This window comes from Gasterosteus aculeatus, chromosome 1 (assembly GCF_964276395.1).
Source record: "Gasterosteus aculeatus chromosome 1, fGasAcu3.hap1.1, whole genome shotgun sequence".
NCBI classification, from domain to species: Eukaryota; Metazoa; Chordata; class Actinopteri; order Perciformes; family Gasterosteidae; genus Gasterosteus; species Gasterosteus aculeatus.
Window position 1 is genome coordinate 27,509,099 of NC_135688.1, and position 14,294 is coordinate 27,523,392.

The 14,294-nt window shown below is 45.9% G+C and overlaps 1 protein-coding gene and 1 long non-coding RNA gene across 3 annotated transcripts in view; one reads left to right on the top strand and one right to left on the bottom strand.

The window, feature by feature from the left end:
• filip1l (filamin A interacting protein 1-like) overlaps positions 1 to 14,294 on the top strand; it is a 46,657-nt gene that overhangs the window by 9,281 nt on the left and 23,082 nt on the right. For both annotated transcript variants that reach the window (XM_078100918.1, XM_040198105.2), the window contains exons 2-4: positions 7,759 to 8,091; positions 8,428 to 8,601; positions 8,681 to 8,859. In XM_078100918.1, the coding sequence (XP_077957044.1) occupies positions 7,765 to 8,091; positions 8,428 to 8,601; positions 8,681 to 8,859 (680 nt within the window). In that variant the 5' untranslated portion in view covers positions 7,759 to 7,764. The remainder of the gene's footprint in view (positions 1 to 7,758; positions 8,092 to 8,427; positions 8,602 to 8,680; positions 8,860 to 14,294) is intronic.
• On the bottom strand, positions 6,012 to 7,476 carry LOC144406161 (uncharacterized). Its single transcript, XR_013467361.1, has 3 exons — positions 7,008 to 7,476; positions 6,406 to 6,616; positions 6,012 to 6,325 (listed from the first exon to the last, which is right to left on the bottom strand). It is a non-coding gene; the product is annotated as an uncharacterized LOC144406161 (long non-coding RNA).

A 14,294-nucleotide genomic window follows, 5' to 3' on the forward strand; every position in this document is an offset into this window, starting at 1 on the left:
CTTATACCACAAGAGATCACTCAACAACCCATTCTCCCCATGACACGCACATCACGTTGTGTTAAGACAACTCCTGGCACGAATCCGCCCCTTTCACATGCACGAGCTAAATGTTTTATGGTCGCTTCATGTCCAGCTGGAAGGCCTCTCTCTCTCTGCACAGTGGAAGTACTGTTTCTGAACACGATCCCGCCTCTGAGACATGGGGGAAATGTGCAAAGTTGACGCTGTTAACGTTTGTGGCCGGTCCAACTATTTCCTGGGATTGCATCATCTAGCGGAGAGGACGCCGTGACGGCGTTTTCTCCACGCGGGCATGTTAACGGCTACGAGCTCGGTTGGTCGGCTGTGGACGTCCGAGGACCAGAGCGATTCCCAAACCGCTTCTCGTGTTCGCTTTACGGCCCAGAACAGTCGAACATTCACAGGAAACCTCTCCGACGGCTTCATGGCCCCTCGGTCAACCTCGAAGGCCCGGAGGCTGATCGCTACCTGTTGCTGCGGCAACCCCTGCTCTGTTTGTAAACACGTTGTTTAGGCCAGGGGGTGGAAACGCCTCCGGCTCGGCGTGCTCCTCTCCGACCGTCCCGCTATATTTCTCCACAGGTGCTGAAGAAGAACATACACAAGCTCCTCTTACTGCTGGTCAATAGCGTCTCACACTGGGATTTCGAAAAGGTTTTACAGACGTTGCATAATCCACTCGTGCCACCCGAGAAGCATTAAATGCAGACATTAGGTCTCATCTCGAGTGTTGATGTAGTGGACACTTTGCGTACAGCCACGCTGCATGCGGCTCCTCCATCTTCCCCTCCCCTCTCTCCCCCCTTCTCTGCTCTCTTTTGATGCGCGTTCCTTTCCCCCTCAATCACGTTGACAGGAGCATGATGTCAGGCTGCGGGAATTCACTCTGTAATCTCTGCAGCGGTGTGTGTCTGTGTATGAGTGTGTGCTTATGTGCGGTGCGTTACTGACCACACAGGCTCCTGTTTGGATGTGCGTGTGTGTTTCATTGTAGGTGTGCGTGGGGGAGAAAAGAGGCAAGAGGTGTATTTTTTGAAGCACACCTGCTTGCTCACCTTTCACCTTCCTCACATAAGCGAGCCTCCCTCTGCAGTGAAGTCATCGCCGCCTTGTTTTACAGCGAGCGCTAAGAGTGCACTGACAAAGTTTGAATAACATATGGGAAAGTTTTTTTATGCGTGTGTGTGTGTGGCACTGGAACAGATTGTGAGTCCCAACAGAACCGATCTAAAAGGCGTTATCTCTTCCTGCAGAGTTCAGCTGTGTGATAAAAGGACTCGGTGGCTGTTACAGACTTCGTGAGGGTTTTACGAGCCAGCGAGCGGCTGACTCGCTCAGTTTATTGCGTAAAAACTCTTTGAATGAAAGAGCCTTTTGACCCGGTAGCTTGCCGAAGAAACCATGGTGGTCTCGGCTAGACGAGTCCAAACTGCCAACCCTTTCCAGTAACAGTTTTGCTTTTGGCTTCGGACAATGTCCTGACTGCCTAATGAGAGGACAAGGTAATGGAAGGGCCTCAGGGAAAGGGGGTGGTGGGGGCTTATGAATGAATAAGCTGTTTTTCTATTAATAACGCTAATTTTCAGTGTAGCTCTGGGGATGGCAGTGGTTCACCACTTTGGCCCAGAATTAAATATTTTAACAACTATTGGATAAATTGCCGGGAAAGCTTGTGCAAACGTTCATGTTGCTGAGAGGATGACTCCCAACGAACTCAAGTGATCCTCTGACTTTTCATCCAGCGGCATCATCCGGCCAACATGAGAAATTGTACGATTCTTCAGCTTACGACAGAATTTCCACCAGCCTCTGCTATATTTTGTGTTATCAAATGCCAATGCCACTGTGAGCGTTGCACAGCCCGCTAGCATGGCGGCAGTTTGGATAAATCAGAAAGAGCTGCTTTGCCTCAAGCGTTGTCTTGCAAAAACTCAGATCCTTGAGAAAAGCACACAGTCCGTGTATAAATATATGCACATCGAAAATGAAATGTCAAAGGGGCCGTTGAACCAAAAGAATACCTCATTAATCCTCCCCCTGTGTTTGTCATGCTCGTGCTTGAATGATTCTCTTCAACGTGTTGGCTTAACAGCCACAGTCCCTCGTACGAGATGCGAGCACCTGTTAATCATAACATCACCTTCTGGCACGGATCCCCGCTAACAGAATGAAAAATGATGACAAAGACGCCTGACACTGGCTGGATGGGATTACCATGCCTGGTTAAGTCATCTCTGGGCCTTTTCACACATGTCAAACAGCCCCTCGATCCTTCAACAGAGATCATGATGCATCGATATTGCTTCAGAAGAACAGGTACAAACATGATCGCCTTAAATGAATGAGAAATACTGAAATGTGTCAATACCGTTTCCAACTAAAAGCACCTTCCCAAAAACACAATGTTTTCACCACCATGGATATCTCTTGAAAGTAATCTCCTAAAAGGCTTCGTGGGAGTCACCCGAGGTCTCTTCGCTACAGATGGCGGCTAATTAACTTTGCGTTTAGGCAGCTTCGTCTTCACACCTTCACCAAGCTGACGACATTAACGACGCAGTCATGCAGAAAATATGTGCGAACAACGTACACAAGCATTTTAAGAGCCAGTGTTTCTGCCTCCTCCTCCAAAGGAATGCTCAGAGGAAATTTCCAAATTGCATCTTTGCTGAAGCTGTGCTTTTATTTGGCGCCGCTGAGGTCTGTTTACACCGTTGCTATATTTCGATTTGTTCGGTAAAACAAACGTCTAGACAGTTAAAATGTTTATCTATCATAGTAAATGATTCAGTTTAATTGGGCCGTCTTCTCGGTGAACCGGTTCATGGTTCGATGTGATGTTGATTTCTGATCCGTCTTGTAGATCTTGCAGATACGCGATACATGTCAGACTCCCAGCTAGGTCGCGTTACGCGTCTGTGATCCGTTCTGGATCTTCACCCACCAGCTTTTTACTCATGTGTGCGTCAGCGTGAGCGTCTCTGTGTGTTTGCTGTGTCATGGAAACCGGCTGCAGTTGTGTAGGAGTGACTGATGGCTGACTTAATTATGTATCTAGTGCAGTCACAGGAGGTTACACACAGGGAATGGTACAAACACACAACCTGTTCTGTGCTCTTTACACATTGTACATCATATGAATGTCTACATCTGTACAAATACACTGGATGTTCCCTCCATCGCCTGTAACCCCGATCTCTGTGTAAGTCGGTGTGGAGTCTGTCTGAGGCTGCAGGGAATTACCTCAGCTCGGAGTCATGTGGCGCTGAGCCGAGAGTGCGCACGATGCGATCACTCAGCCGTCGTTCTTGCTCATAAACTGTCGGAGGGCCTCACAACGAGGCTGCGCACAAACTGCAGGAGTCTCGCACACACGGTTTCTGAGGTCCAATTGGGAAATTGAAGTTGCATTGGAGGCGACGTGCGCCGAGGCTGAAAAAATTGACCTGCACAGCAGTGCTGGAAGAAGTATCCACTATGAAGTAGTTGAGATCGGTGATTTAATCGGTTCCTCGTTGTCTTTGAGTTGCCTGATGGGACGAGTGTTCTGACACGCGAGCCACAGAACTAAAAGCTCTCCTTTTACCGCAGGAAGATCACTCTCAAAACGACATTGATGAAGATATTTTACACCTTTAAAGCCATTATTAGTTAGCCACTAGATGTTTCAGTCATTATAAAGTTTATAATTGAATTTGATATGCACACCTTATTCTGTGTTGTCTGTTAGACAATCACTACAAGGAAGTCAGTTCCTGTTGTGAAATTCTTTCTTTAGGCAGAAGAGGAACCTTTTGAACTGAATGGATGATGGATGATGGCATGGCTTTGGTCCAATTATTTGTTTTCACATCACACTCATACGAATGTGTCTCAGCCTGTTTTAATCCAGTCCTTCTCTGCTCTTTGAATAAATTTACTTCAAAAAAGAAAAAGCCATAAATGACTTGGCGAAGGAGCTTACGGCGTCGCTCTATTCATCCTCTTTTCTTTTATCTGAATAAGTGAGTCACTGAATGGCCCATTCATGAAGCAGATGTCACACACTGTACACTCCAAACTAACCTTGGTCGGTAGCCATGATGCTTTTTATTTGCTCGGCTGTTGGCAGTTTCTTCCGATCACTCTCCAGACTTAAACACATCGGACCACAATTCCGTATTTGGAGAAAAGACAAAGAGGGTCCAAAATAAGACCACAGCACCAAAATCCTTTGGCGGGACTGATGCAAGCCGCCATTCTATCATAAATAAATAAATAACGACAAGTTATCGGAAAATGGAAAAACCGAGAATGCTTCACGACAACAGAGCTTGAACGTCCTGTGTTTAAAAAAGAGACCGGCAGCACATTCAAGCTTCTTGTTCAACACGACGACTCGTTATTGCTGAGTGACCAACGATGACGCGATGAGCAGCGATGACCCGCTGCTGAGCTGCACGGCGGCATAGGTTATATCAGCAAGTATGACGAGATCCAACTGCACGAGGGTTTAAAGGTGTAAAAGCACTACTTCATCACTTTAACACTTCTAGGGCCGGTTTCGGAGACAAGGCTCAAGCCTAGTCCCAGACTAAAATGCTGTTTGAGCTGGCTTAACTGAAATTCACTTGCACAGACGTAGCTTAAAATACTCGTGGATTAAGCCTGTTCTGGATTAAACAAAGCCGATTGCAAAATTGAGCATTAGAGCTACTCCAGGACTAAATTGGACTGAATTGAAGCTTAAACTAATCTGCCAAGGAGGCAGGTTTAACTCCCGCTTAGTAGGCTAGGCTACTGTTTGTGAAACTGAGCTTGGATTGTTTGGGAGCATGGACTATTTGGAATATCTAAATGAGGACCAACATGCACGACAAAGGCCAGCCAGACGAATACTGCTGGATAGGAGTGATCCATTGAATCAGTTTGATGAAATAACTTTTCGAGACCGCTTTCGTATGCACAAGGAAAATGCATTGGAGATAATTACTTTGCTTGAGCCTAGACTTTCCTCTCTGTCTCAAAGAGGAAGGCCTGTGTCCAATCAACTGCAAGTTCTGATCACTTTGAGGTTCTTGGCATGTGGAATCTTTCATCGTGAAACTGGTGATTTGTGTGGTGTCAGTGAACCAACTGTATGTAGAATAGTTCACAAAGTCTGCAGTGCCATTTGTGAACTGAGGAGTCTTTACATCAAGTTCCCTGATGCTGCTGGGCAAGCCAACTATAAAGTGCAATTCTATGAATATGGGCACTTTCCAGGAGTGATTGGCTGTATAGACGGATGTCATGTTCCCATCAAGTGTCCATCAACTCCTGATGCAGAGGAATACAGGAATCGTAAGAACTGTTTTTCAATCAATGTTCAGGGTGTATGCACTCCTAATTTGGAGTTTTCAAACATTGTTGCCCGTTGGAAAGGTGCAACCCATGATTCAAGGATTTTTCTCAACTCTTCATTGTGTGCACAATTTGAGAGTGGACAACATAGTGGACTACTACTTGGTGATAGTGGATATGGTCAGAGTAACTATTTATTCACACCACATCTAAATCCCACAACAGCTGAGCAGCAAAGGTACAACAGAGCTCATATCCGTACTGGAGGGATGATCGAGCGTATGTTTGGAGTATGGAAAACTCGATTCCAGTGCTTACGAAATACGATTCGTTTTAAGCCAAGAAGATGCTGCAAAGTGATCATTGCTACAGCTGTGCTGCACAACTACCTGAAGCAGCATGGCTGTCCTGACCTGCCAATGGAAGATCAGGATGATGCAGATGTGCCCATGGTGGCAGAGGCAGCCAATGACCAGCGAGGACTTGCACACAGAGCTGCTTTCACAGTGCAGCACTTCAGCATTTAAATATGGAATGTATCCATTATGGTATGGTGGTGCTTGCATACTGTTTCTGTACAAAATTACAATAATGTAGCAAAATTAAACTAGTGAACCAAGTCGGGTAAAATGTAGTTTGTGATGATTAATACTCACTCACACGCCAAATGACAATACATTTATTTTTATTTTTCACAATTCCTCATATTCACCATGGCTACTAGTATGCAGAATTCTTTTTTGGAGCATAGCCCTCTCTCCCAATTTCATATCCAGTTCAACCTCTAGAATTCTCATTTTCATTTCATGTTCTTCTTTTAAATATTCAATTTTACGCTCATGAAATTCTCTGGCTAACTTTTCATGCATAGTTATCTTTTTTGGTCTCTGTTGGATGGTAGCAGCTTCATCTCCCAGGGGTGCCATAGCAGATGTGGAGGGTTCAGGCTCGTTGTGAACTGGCTCTTGATTGGTTTCCTCTGGAAAAAAAGACCACTGTTCCAAACTCAAATCAACTAATATGGTCCTGTAACCAATTTACTTCCTAAGGTATATTTACCATTTGTGCTCAGTTCTCCATGTTCACTGTCCAAATGGTCATTGTCTGGTATACCATCCAGAGGTTGCTGGTGCTCTATTATACCAGACAGCCAGTCACCCAATTCATCACATGTGTCCTTTATTGGTGGTCCACCACCTGTAATAAATCGCTCTCTTCTGCTTGCTGCATTCTCTTTTTTTAATCCCAGTTTAATGTTCTTCCATAGAACCTATGAAGGCAGATATCATTCATTAGTTTTCTTTTTTGATGTCACAAAAATAGTAATATGGGAAATCTGAAATACTGGTACTGATAAGGCATAATAAAAATAAGTTTGTCTCCTGATAATTTAGGTCATGGTGGAGAAATGATTGTATATTTCTTTCCCCCTCACATATAGGTATGGATTTTCCTTTGTGCAACATATCTTACTCTACCACCATGTTTAACATGCATATGCCCCTTTAAAATAGGTTACTATCCTTTTAAACAGGATATTCATTCAATGTGAATGCTACAAGCAGCAGGAGTATTGTATTTGGGTAGGCCATAAATAAGCAGGGTATAGGCAACAGGAAACAAACACATATTTTTGTGCCTAATAATGAAGATTAACTCACCTGCAGTTGTTGTACTGTTCTTGTGGTGACATCTTCATTTGCATTGAATTCTTTGCCAATTGCAGTCCAAGCACTTCTTTTCTTATGTTCAATAGCAGCAGTATGGATTTTGCTTTCAATGACTGGATGGTTCGATACAATTAGTTTTAGTAGTGCTTTTTCATGCTCACTATAATTTTTGGAGCGAATTCTCTTTGCCTCTGACATTGTGTTGTCTCAAAATTCACTGCAACAATGGTGTTTCATACTCCATTTCAGGTTTTCATGAGCACAATTGGACCAACAGCCTGTGCTTCCACTTAGTCTAATGAGGCTTGAACCAGGTGTTCTCATTAAGCTTACTCCAGGACTCCATAGTCTCAGACTAACTAAGCCAAATTTATGCCATGTTCATGCAAGCCACTTAAATAGCCAGGATTAACTAGTCTGATTTAGGCCTACTTCAGTCTTGATTTAAGCCCTGTCTCCGAAACCGGCCCCTAGTGTCTTTCGAGCTTTAAGTACAGTTGTGTGCTCACAGTTTCTCATTTCTTGGGAGTGGTCAGGTTAGTTTGTAATATATATAAAGACCTTAATGAGTGAAGCTGTTTGAGTAAAAGTGGCATCCGTGCAACAAACACCACAGTTTACGTAGCAGTTTAAGAGCATCTGATCGTATTCAGTGTTCTTTAAAGTGAAGGTCATGGATTTAAATCTTTTGTTGTGTTTGTGTGATTCAGAGTAATCTGGATAAAGAACATTCCTTCAACAGGTGAACATGCGATCCCGCAGCAACAGTCTGGAGGACGTAACCAAGGCAACGGCGGACACACGCAAGAGATCAGAAGAGCGGGACGAGCCATCGGGGAGGGCTGAACGCCGCAGCCGACAGCGGGAGCCGCCGGACGACACCGGCACCATTCAGCGGAATCCCAAGAAGGCCAAGAACAGCGCCTGTGCTGGCGCCACTGGCACTGGCACTGGGACTGGGACTGGGAGCAGCAGCACCAGCGGAGCTGCAAAAGGCGGTCGGAGGGAGAAGGGCGGGGACCTTTCCCGAGACGACCTGGTCTTTCTCCTGAGCCTGCTGGAGGGAGAGCTGCAGGTAATGAAGAGATGGCCGGGCTGTGGGAGCAGCAGACGTGGCACTGGTCCCAGTCGGACACAGAGTCAGACGCAATGGCTTGTTTGGCAGCGGGCACTTGAGAAAGACTAAAAGCCTGTGTTACCAGACAGCCAACAGCTGAGGCTACTTCCTGTCATTCCTGCAGTGGATCCAGAAACCAAGCATAGTATTGCATGATAGGAACGTGTCTGGCTTGCCGCTGAGGTTAAAGACGCAAGATTCAAGAAGCAAAGCGGGCAAAAGCACACCGAAACAACTCCCGTCCGTTTCACAAAGTGGAGTCTAACTAAATCCAGCTCTCTTCCCACACTGCAGGCCAGGGACGAGGTGATCACGGTGCTGAAGGCCGAGAAAATGGACATGGCCCTGCTGGAGGCCAAATACGGCTTTGTCACGCCGCAGACAGTCCTGCAGTCCCTGCAGAGGGACGCCATCCAGGGCAAAGCGGACATCTTCCAGGAGGACATCTACGAGAAGCCCATGGTAGAGGTAAGATACCGCATATGGGGTCTGTGTCGGACTAACACAGAGCAGTCCAGATGTGACAGGTGTCGTGCCGCCCCCACAGCTGGACAAGTTGGTGGAGAAGCAGAGGGAGACGCACCGGCGGATGCTGGAGCAGCTGCTGATGGTGGAGCAGTCGCACAAACAGGCCCTGTACAAGCTTGAGGACGAGAAGAGGAACCACGGAGAGTTCATGAAGAAGAGCGACGACTTCACCAACCTGCTGGAGCAGGAGCGCGAGAGGTGGGTGTATGGGTCGACCGCAGGAAGTCACTAAAAAAGACAGGCGTTAACATTGCCAGCTAAGCCCCGAGGTGGAAACCCGTCTCGACGGATTTCAGCACTATCTCACTCGACTCCTCGTCGCATAACGTCTATCATCGCCCTTTAGCCGCGGCAGAATGTTTGAGTTGGACCGGCGGACTTGTGTGACGACGGTCTGCGCCGCGTCACCAGGCATGTCAGGAAGGACAGGCTGCCACGAAAAATAGGCCCCCGTCCAGCGTCGAGCTAATTACCGCGTGAGAAAAGGCAAAAGATTTATGTGAGAGTGGGAGAACAAAAAAAAGAGGAAAACTAAGCTAATAGTTTAGCTCAGAGAAGCATCAATCAGTCGTCATGTTCAGCAGGAAGTCACCATAGCATGGAAACAGTTGCTGAGGGTGTATTTTCAGTTCTACAGCGGACATAAGCATGAGTAATAGTACGCAGCAGCAAGTAGAAAGATGTGCAGTATCTGCTGATTTATTCCAACGAAAATCGTCTTTGTGTTTTTCCAGTTTGTGCAACAGCTTCTGTTGCGCTCCGCACTCCTTCACGACATTATTCCACAAGGCTAGACCCAGGCCAAAAAAGGCAGTAACTTTGACTTTCAAGAGGAAACTGTAACAGCTCTCTGTGTTCTCAGACCGGCGGCCATGTCTCAACCCGTGCAGTACGAGTGCGTTACTGTAGGATGCATTTTAGCTGTAATCTTTTCCTTTTACTGGGTCCTGGAAAGTTATATTCTGCAGCAACCCGGAGGAAACCCCTCCTCCATGTTAGAAGCACACGCTCAAGCTCTACAAGACTTCTCTCATGCTGCAGCCCTTTCTACTCCGCCGTTACGTCTTAGCAGGATTCACACTGGAAGCCCTCACAAAGCAGGTTCATCTGTGCAGGGGGGCCGAGGATGAACCCGGCTCCCCTCTGAATAATTGACGCCAAGAAGTAATGACCTCGTCATCACGCGCCATGTACTGCAGCAGCAGGCAGCAGGGGTGTGAGAGCCGGGGTGGAATTTTAACCATTAACAGATGTTACCCAAAGCATGCCTTCAGCGCGTGCACACACACACGCACACACACACACATGCTGCATACAGCTACGCCACGCTGTGCATTTTGCCCGACTTTGTTCTTCTGCAGAGAAACTGCTTTTATGACCATCTGTATCCTCTGATTTCACGCACAGCATGACCAAACCTAAGTCCCGCTGAGGTTCGGAGCACACCGACTGCAGTCAGTGTGAGTTCAGCTGACGTTGACACGTGATGCGCTGAACCCACAGAGGCCGCGTGGAAAGGCGAGCCTCCCGCTATCGTTACCCTGTGAAGCTACACCCGGCAGCTCCGCAGGCCCATGTATCCGGGTGACATGAATGCTGTGATGTCATGGCAGTAAAACGCATACAGCGCTCTCGTGTTGACAAAGCCAGCTGGTCTGGGATCATTTTACATGAAGGGAGAATAGAGGCTAAAGGGTCTAGTGTTGCGGAATCCATGTTTCTTTAGATGTCTCACAAGTCTCACATTTTTAATAAGATCTTGGCATCATCATTGTAATTGACAGTTATAATGGCTCATTGAAAGGAAGAAAATACAACCTGCACTAAATGTGCATTTTGTCCATATTTGTTTCCGCTATCGTTGCAAAACTTTGGGTACTTGTATTTATTAACATGATTGTGTTTGAGGTTTAACAGATCAATAATCCAATCATCCATTAAAGAGCAATGTGATGTGTTTTACAACAAGCGTGTACTTTCCCACAGAAATCCACAGTCATTTTCTGTATTCCATTAGTCATGACGCTTGCTCAATGTACCAGGGCCTTCATGAGGATGTTCAATCGCTGTGAACTTGCCATAGAAACCAAAGAAGCGCCAGGAAAACAACCCTCAGACGACATAAAGGAAACCTGTTGACCTGATGTAATGACAAAAGTTGAAATCGCTATTTCTAAGGGAAGCATGGGGGGGGTGGGGGGGGGGTAGAAATAAAAAGCACGGTAGCTGAGAACATGACCTTCCTCGTCTCGATGATTTGCAGGGCACACAATGTATCTCCATGCCATCTGGGGGAATTAAATGCAGCGGGAGTGACATCACTAGAGTGCATCCAATGGAGAACATTCTTCAGCGATGTCCTCACCATCGCTGAGATGCTTATTACCCGGACCTGCCCTGTTCTTGGAAAGACTGCAAAGCGTTTTTTACATTTTTTACTATCTGGGATTTTAGTGGTTATTAATTATTGCTGTTCCTGTCTGTGCCGGTTCGCCTCAGAGGCAGGTTGTGGACGCGGCAGAAGGCCCCGCCCCCTCGCCACACACTGTTTCAGGAAGTTGTCAAGCAGATGCTGAAACATATTCCAGTGCACGCATGAGGAGGATCTGTCTTCACCGAGAAGTCATTAAGACAGTATCAGGACTTAAGACTGCTGGTGAGGAAACTGGATTCTGCCTCATTTATCAACAGCAGCTGCCATGTGATTGCTGAGGCTGTTACGTCGTTCCTGACTGAGGAGGAGCACACCTGTGTTCCTCCCAAAACGCTCTCAGCCTGCTGCATTTCATACATTCCTTTCCAAGGCCAGCCTCATGTGAGAAATGAGAGGATGAGCTATTTTCGTGGAGAATATATCTGGTCAGTTTCAAACGATCTTTCGGGTAAAATATGTTCTGTTTATGAAATGTTGGTACAGGAAATGCACTTCTATTTAAGGGAAGGAACTTGAATGGCTGGCTACAGTGTTTGACGTTACTAAAAATATTTACAGTTGTCCGCTTAAAAGCGCCAGCGGCGTTGAGGTCAGGAGTCACACCAATGTGACACATTCAGCAACAGCCTCCACGCGCACACACACACGTCCCTTTATGTTCCAAATTCTGGCAAATGCGTCATTGCTGGACTTCCTCTCCACAAGAAGCTCGAGACTTTGTGCGAATGTCTTCTGGTTCAGACGACAAATATGCAACTGGACAATGAATTGATTGACAAGGCAAATCCAGAGAGAGAGAGAGAGAGAAAAAGACTGGAAGGACTCTGCAGTGAAAAGGATTCTGTGCAGTGTGATTTATTTGAAAAACCTCAGTTTCCAATCAGAACTCAGTGCTAGTAAAACAATGACAGTTACGGTCAATTTTTCTTTTAGTTTTTGTTCCTGTCGAGATTGAATGAACTGTTTTCTGTCATTGATCCCGATGGTCCTTAGAGTGCATAATCATTTCATCCTGTTCATTGGTTCATCGTGCATTCACATGAGAGCATCACCTGACTACTGCAGAGTAATCGGCCCTGAGAGTGAACGCAGATTGTAACCTTTTGCCACTGAAAATGAGCCCAGGTGTTAGTGGGTGTTAGTGGGCTTTTTGTCAAGTGGGAATGAAGCTCAGAATCCATTTCAAGGGCAAAAGAGGATTTCTGGTAGCGTTTGAAATGGTTTTGAGGTCTTTCCCAAAGACGAAACACAGACTTCCTTATTTTGCCTATTTGCATCAAAAATTCGTATTAGGGAGCGATATATAAATAACAGCGTCGATGGTTAAAAGAACTGAGCTCCTAGTTTTATCGGTGAGCATTTAAAGGGAAAGTTGCTTTGCTCTCGTTCGTGTGAACACGGCATGCTGGCCGTATTTCCTGATCAACACTCTGTCATTGCTTGCTTTTATGTATCTATTCTCATAAACCCCACATATGTCATCTTTAAAAAGGCAGAGGTGCACCACTACTCACTGATGTCGAGACACGTGGTCAGTAGATGTGACGGGACCAAAGTCAGTAACACAAAACAGACACCGCTCACATGAAAGCTCATTTTTACGTGCGCATCCGTATTCAAAGTGTGTGTGAGAGTCTAAGTATTACTCCACTGCATCCGCAAAGTAGGTGGTAATTAGGCCCCAGAGTCGTCATCGAATGGCGTAATGCGATTACATCTCCCTGACAGAATGCAGCGATTAGACCTCACCGACCACAAGAACGCAAGGCTCACTGCTCGCTTCTCTCCAACCTTTCTCCAACTTGCTTTACAAGGAGAGGAACCTTGAAATAGAACTATAAGTGGAGCATTTGCGTTTTGTAAGAGTGGAATAATTTGAAGTAATCTATGTAAGCAGCTTCTCGTTTCAAAGACAGGGTTGCGGAAAGCCCAAATAAAAGGTTATTGTCTGCATTACACTTTTCTAATAAGTGTCACATGATGAGTGGACTTCTTTAAGGGGTAAAAGCCTCAGAATAGGACTGGATGGTGTCTGCAGCGACACCCATGTGCTCATCAAAAGACGGCTTCCGTCTGACCAGGACTGCACATGAAATATTGCTGTCAAATTGAGCCGCAGCCAGTCTGTCAGCGATGGAGAAGAGGAGAGCAAAGCCTGACGAATGATTCTGGTGACTGGGAATGTGCAGCAGTGATGTACGAGCTCGCGTTCTGTTTGTGAAAGGAAACAGCACGAGGGCGGAGGGAAGGGAGTGAAAAATGCAGCTAATGCAGAGTGAGCGTGACATTTCTCCGCTCGGCGTGAACCCCGCGCGCGGCCTCTAACCAAGCGGTAGACGAGCCTCACACTCAGATTTCAACGGGCAACGGAGCAAATACGAGGAAGGACGTGTACGGGATAAATTCACCCAGAGGCCAGGACTAATCTCTCTGATTTACCTCCTCCTCACGTTTGTTCTAGCGGACACCTTCTTGAGTTACTGCTCGGCAAAATGTGGCAGAGGGAAGCAATTTTTCCCCCCCGTCCTGTCAGGCTGGAAGGAAGCGACGGCGAGAAACTCGCACATTACGTCCTCGGAGCCGGCGGCTGAACAACGAGCCTCGCGCTCGCTGCCAACTTGGTGTCGAGATAGTGAGTGAAATATGGAGGGAGGAAAGAGCTCAAATGTCTCATTGTGGTGAATGGGAGCTGTGGACGGGGCCTCGCTGTCTTTTGTTTGGAGCAAAGACAAGCCGTTACCGAGATGTAGAATATAGTAGTTACATATTTAGTATTCAAAAAGGCGCACATACACGGGCTTGAACACATTGTGAAGTTGGATGCAGGACATTTCATGTGTTGGTCAACAATGATATATTTCCATACTGGGTTATAAAAGGCTACAAGATAATTCATAACGATATTACAAGGCTGCTATTACATATAATGAGACTATGCTGCATGAGGACATTCATTTCTTACAAATCTATAACAAATACTATTTTTCATGTGCTCTACAATAGATTAGTACATTTTCTTGTCAGAGAGAATTTTATCGTTTAATAAAAAATATAAGTGGAATACATAATTTATTATATTGATCATCCTTAATTGGTTTATAAATCAGTTGTGAAAGCTTAAAATGCATTGGAAAATCATAACAACATAAAATATGTTACTAAAAGCCAAAATAAGTAACCGTTTGTTTAATAGTGTTTT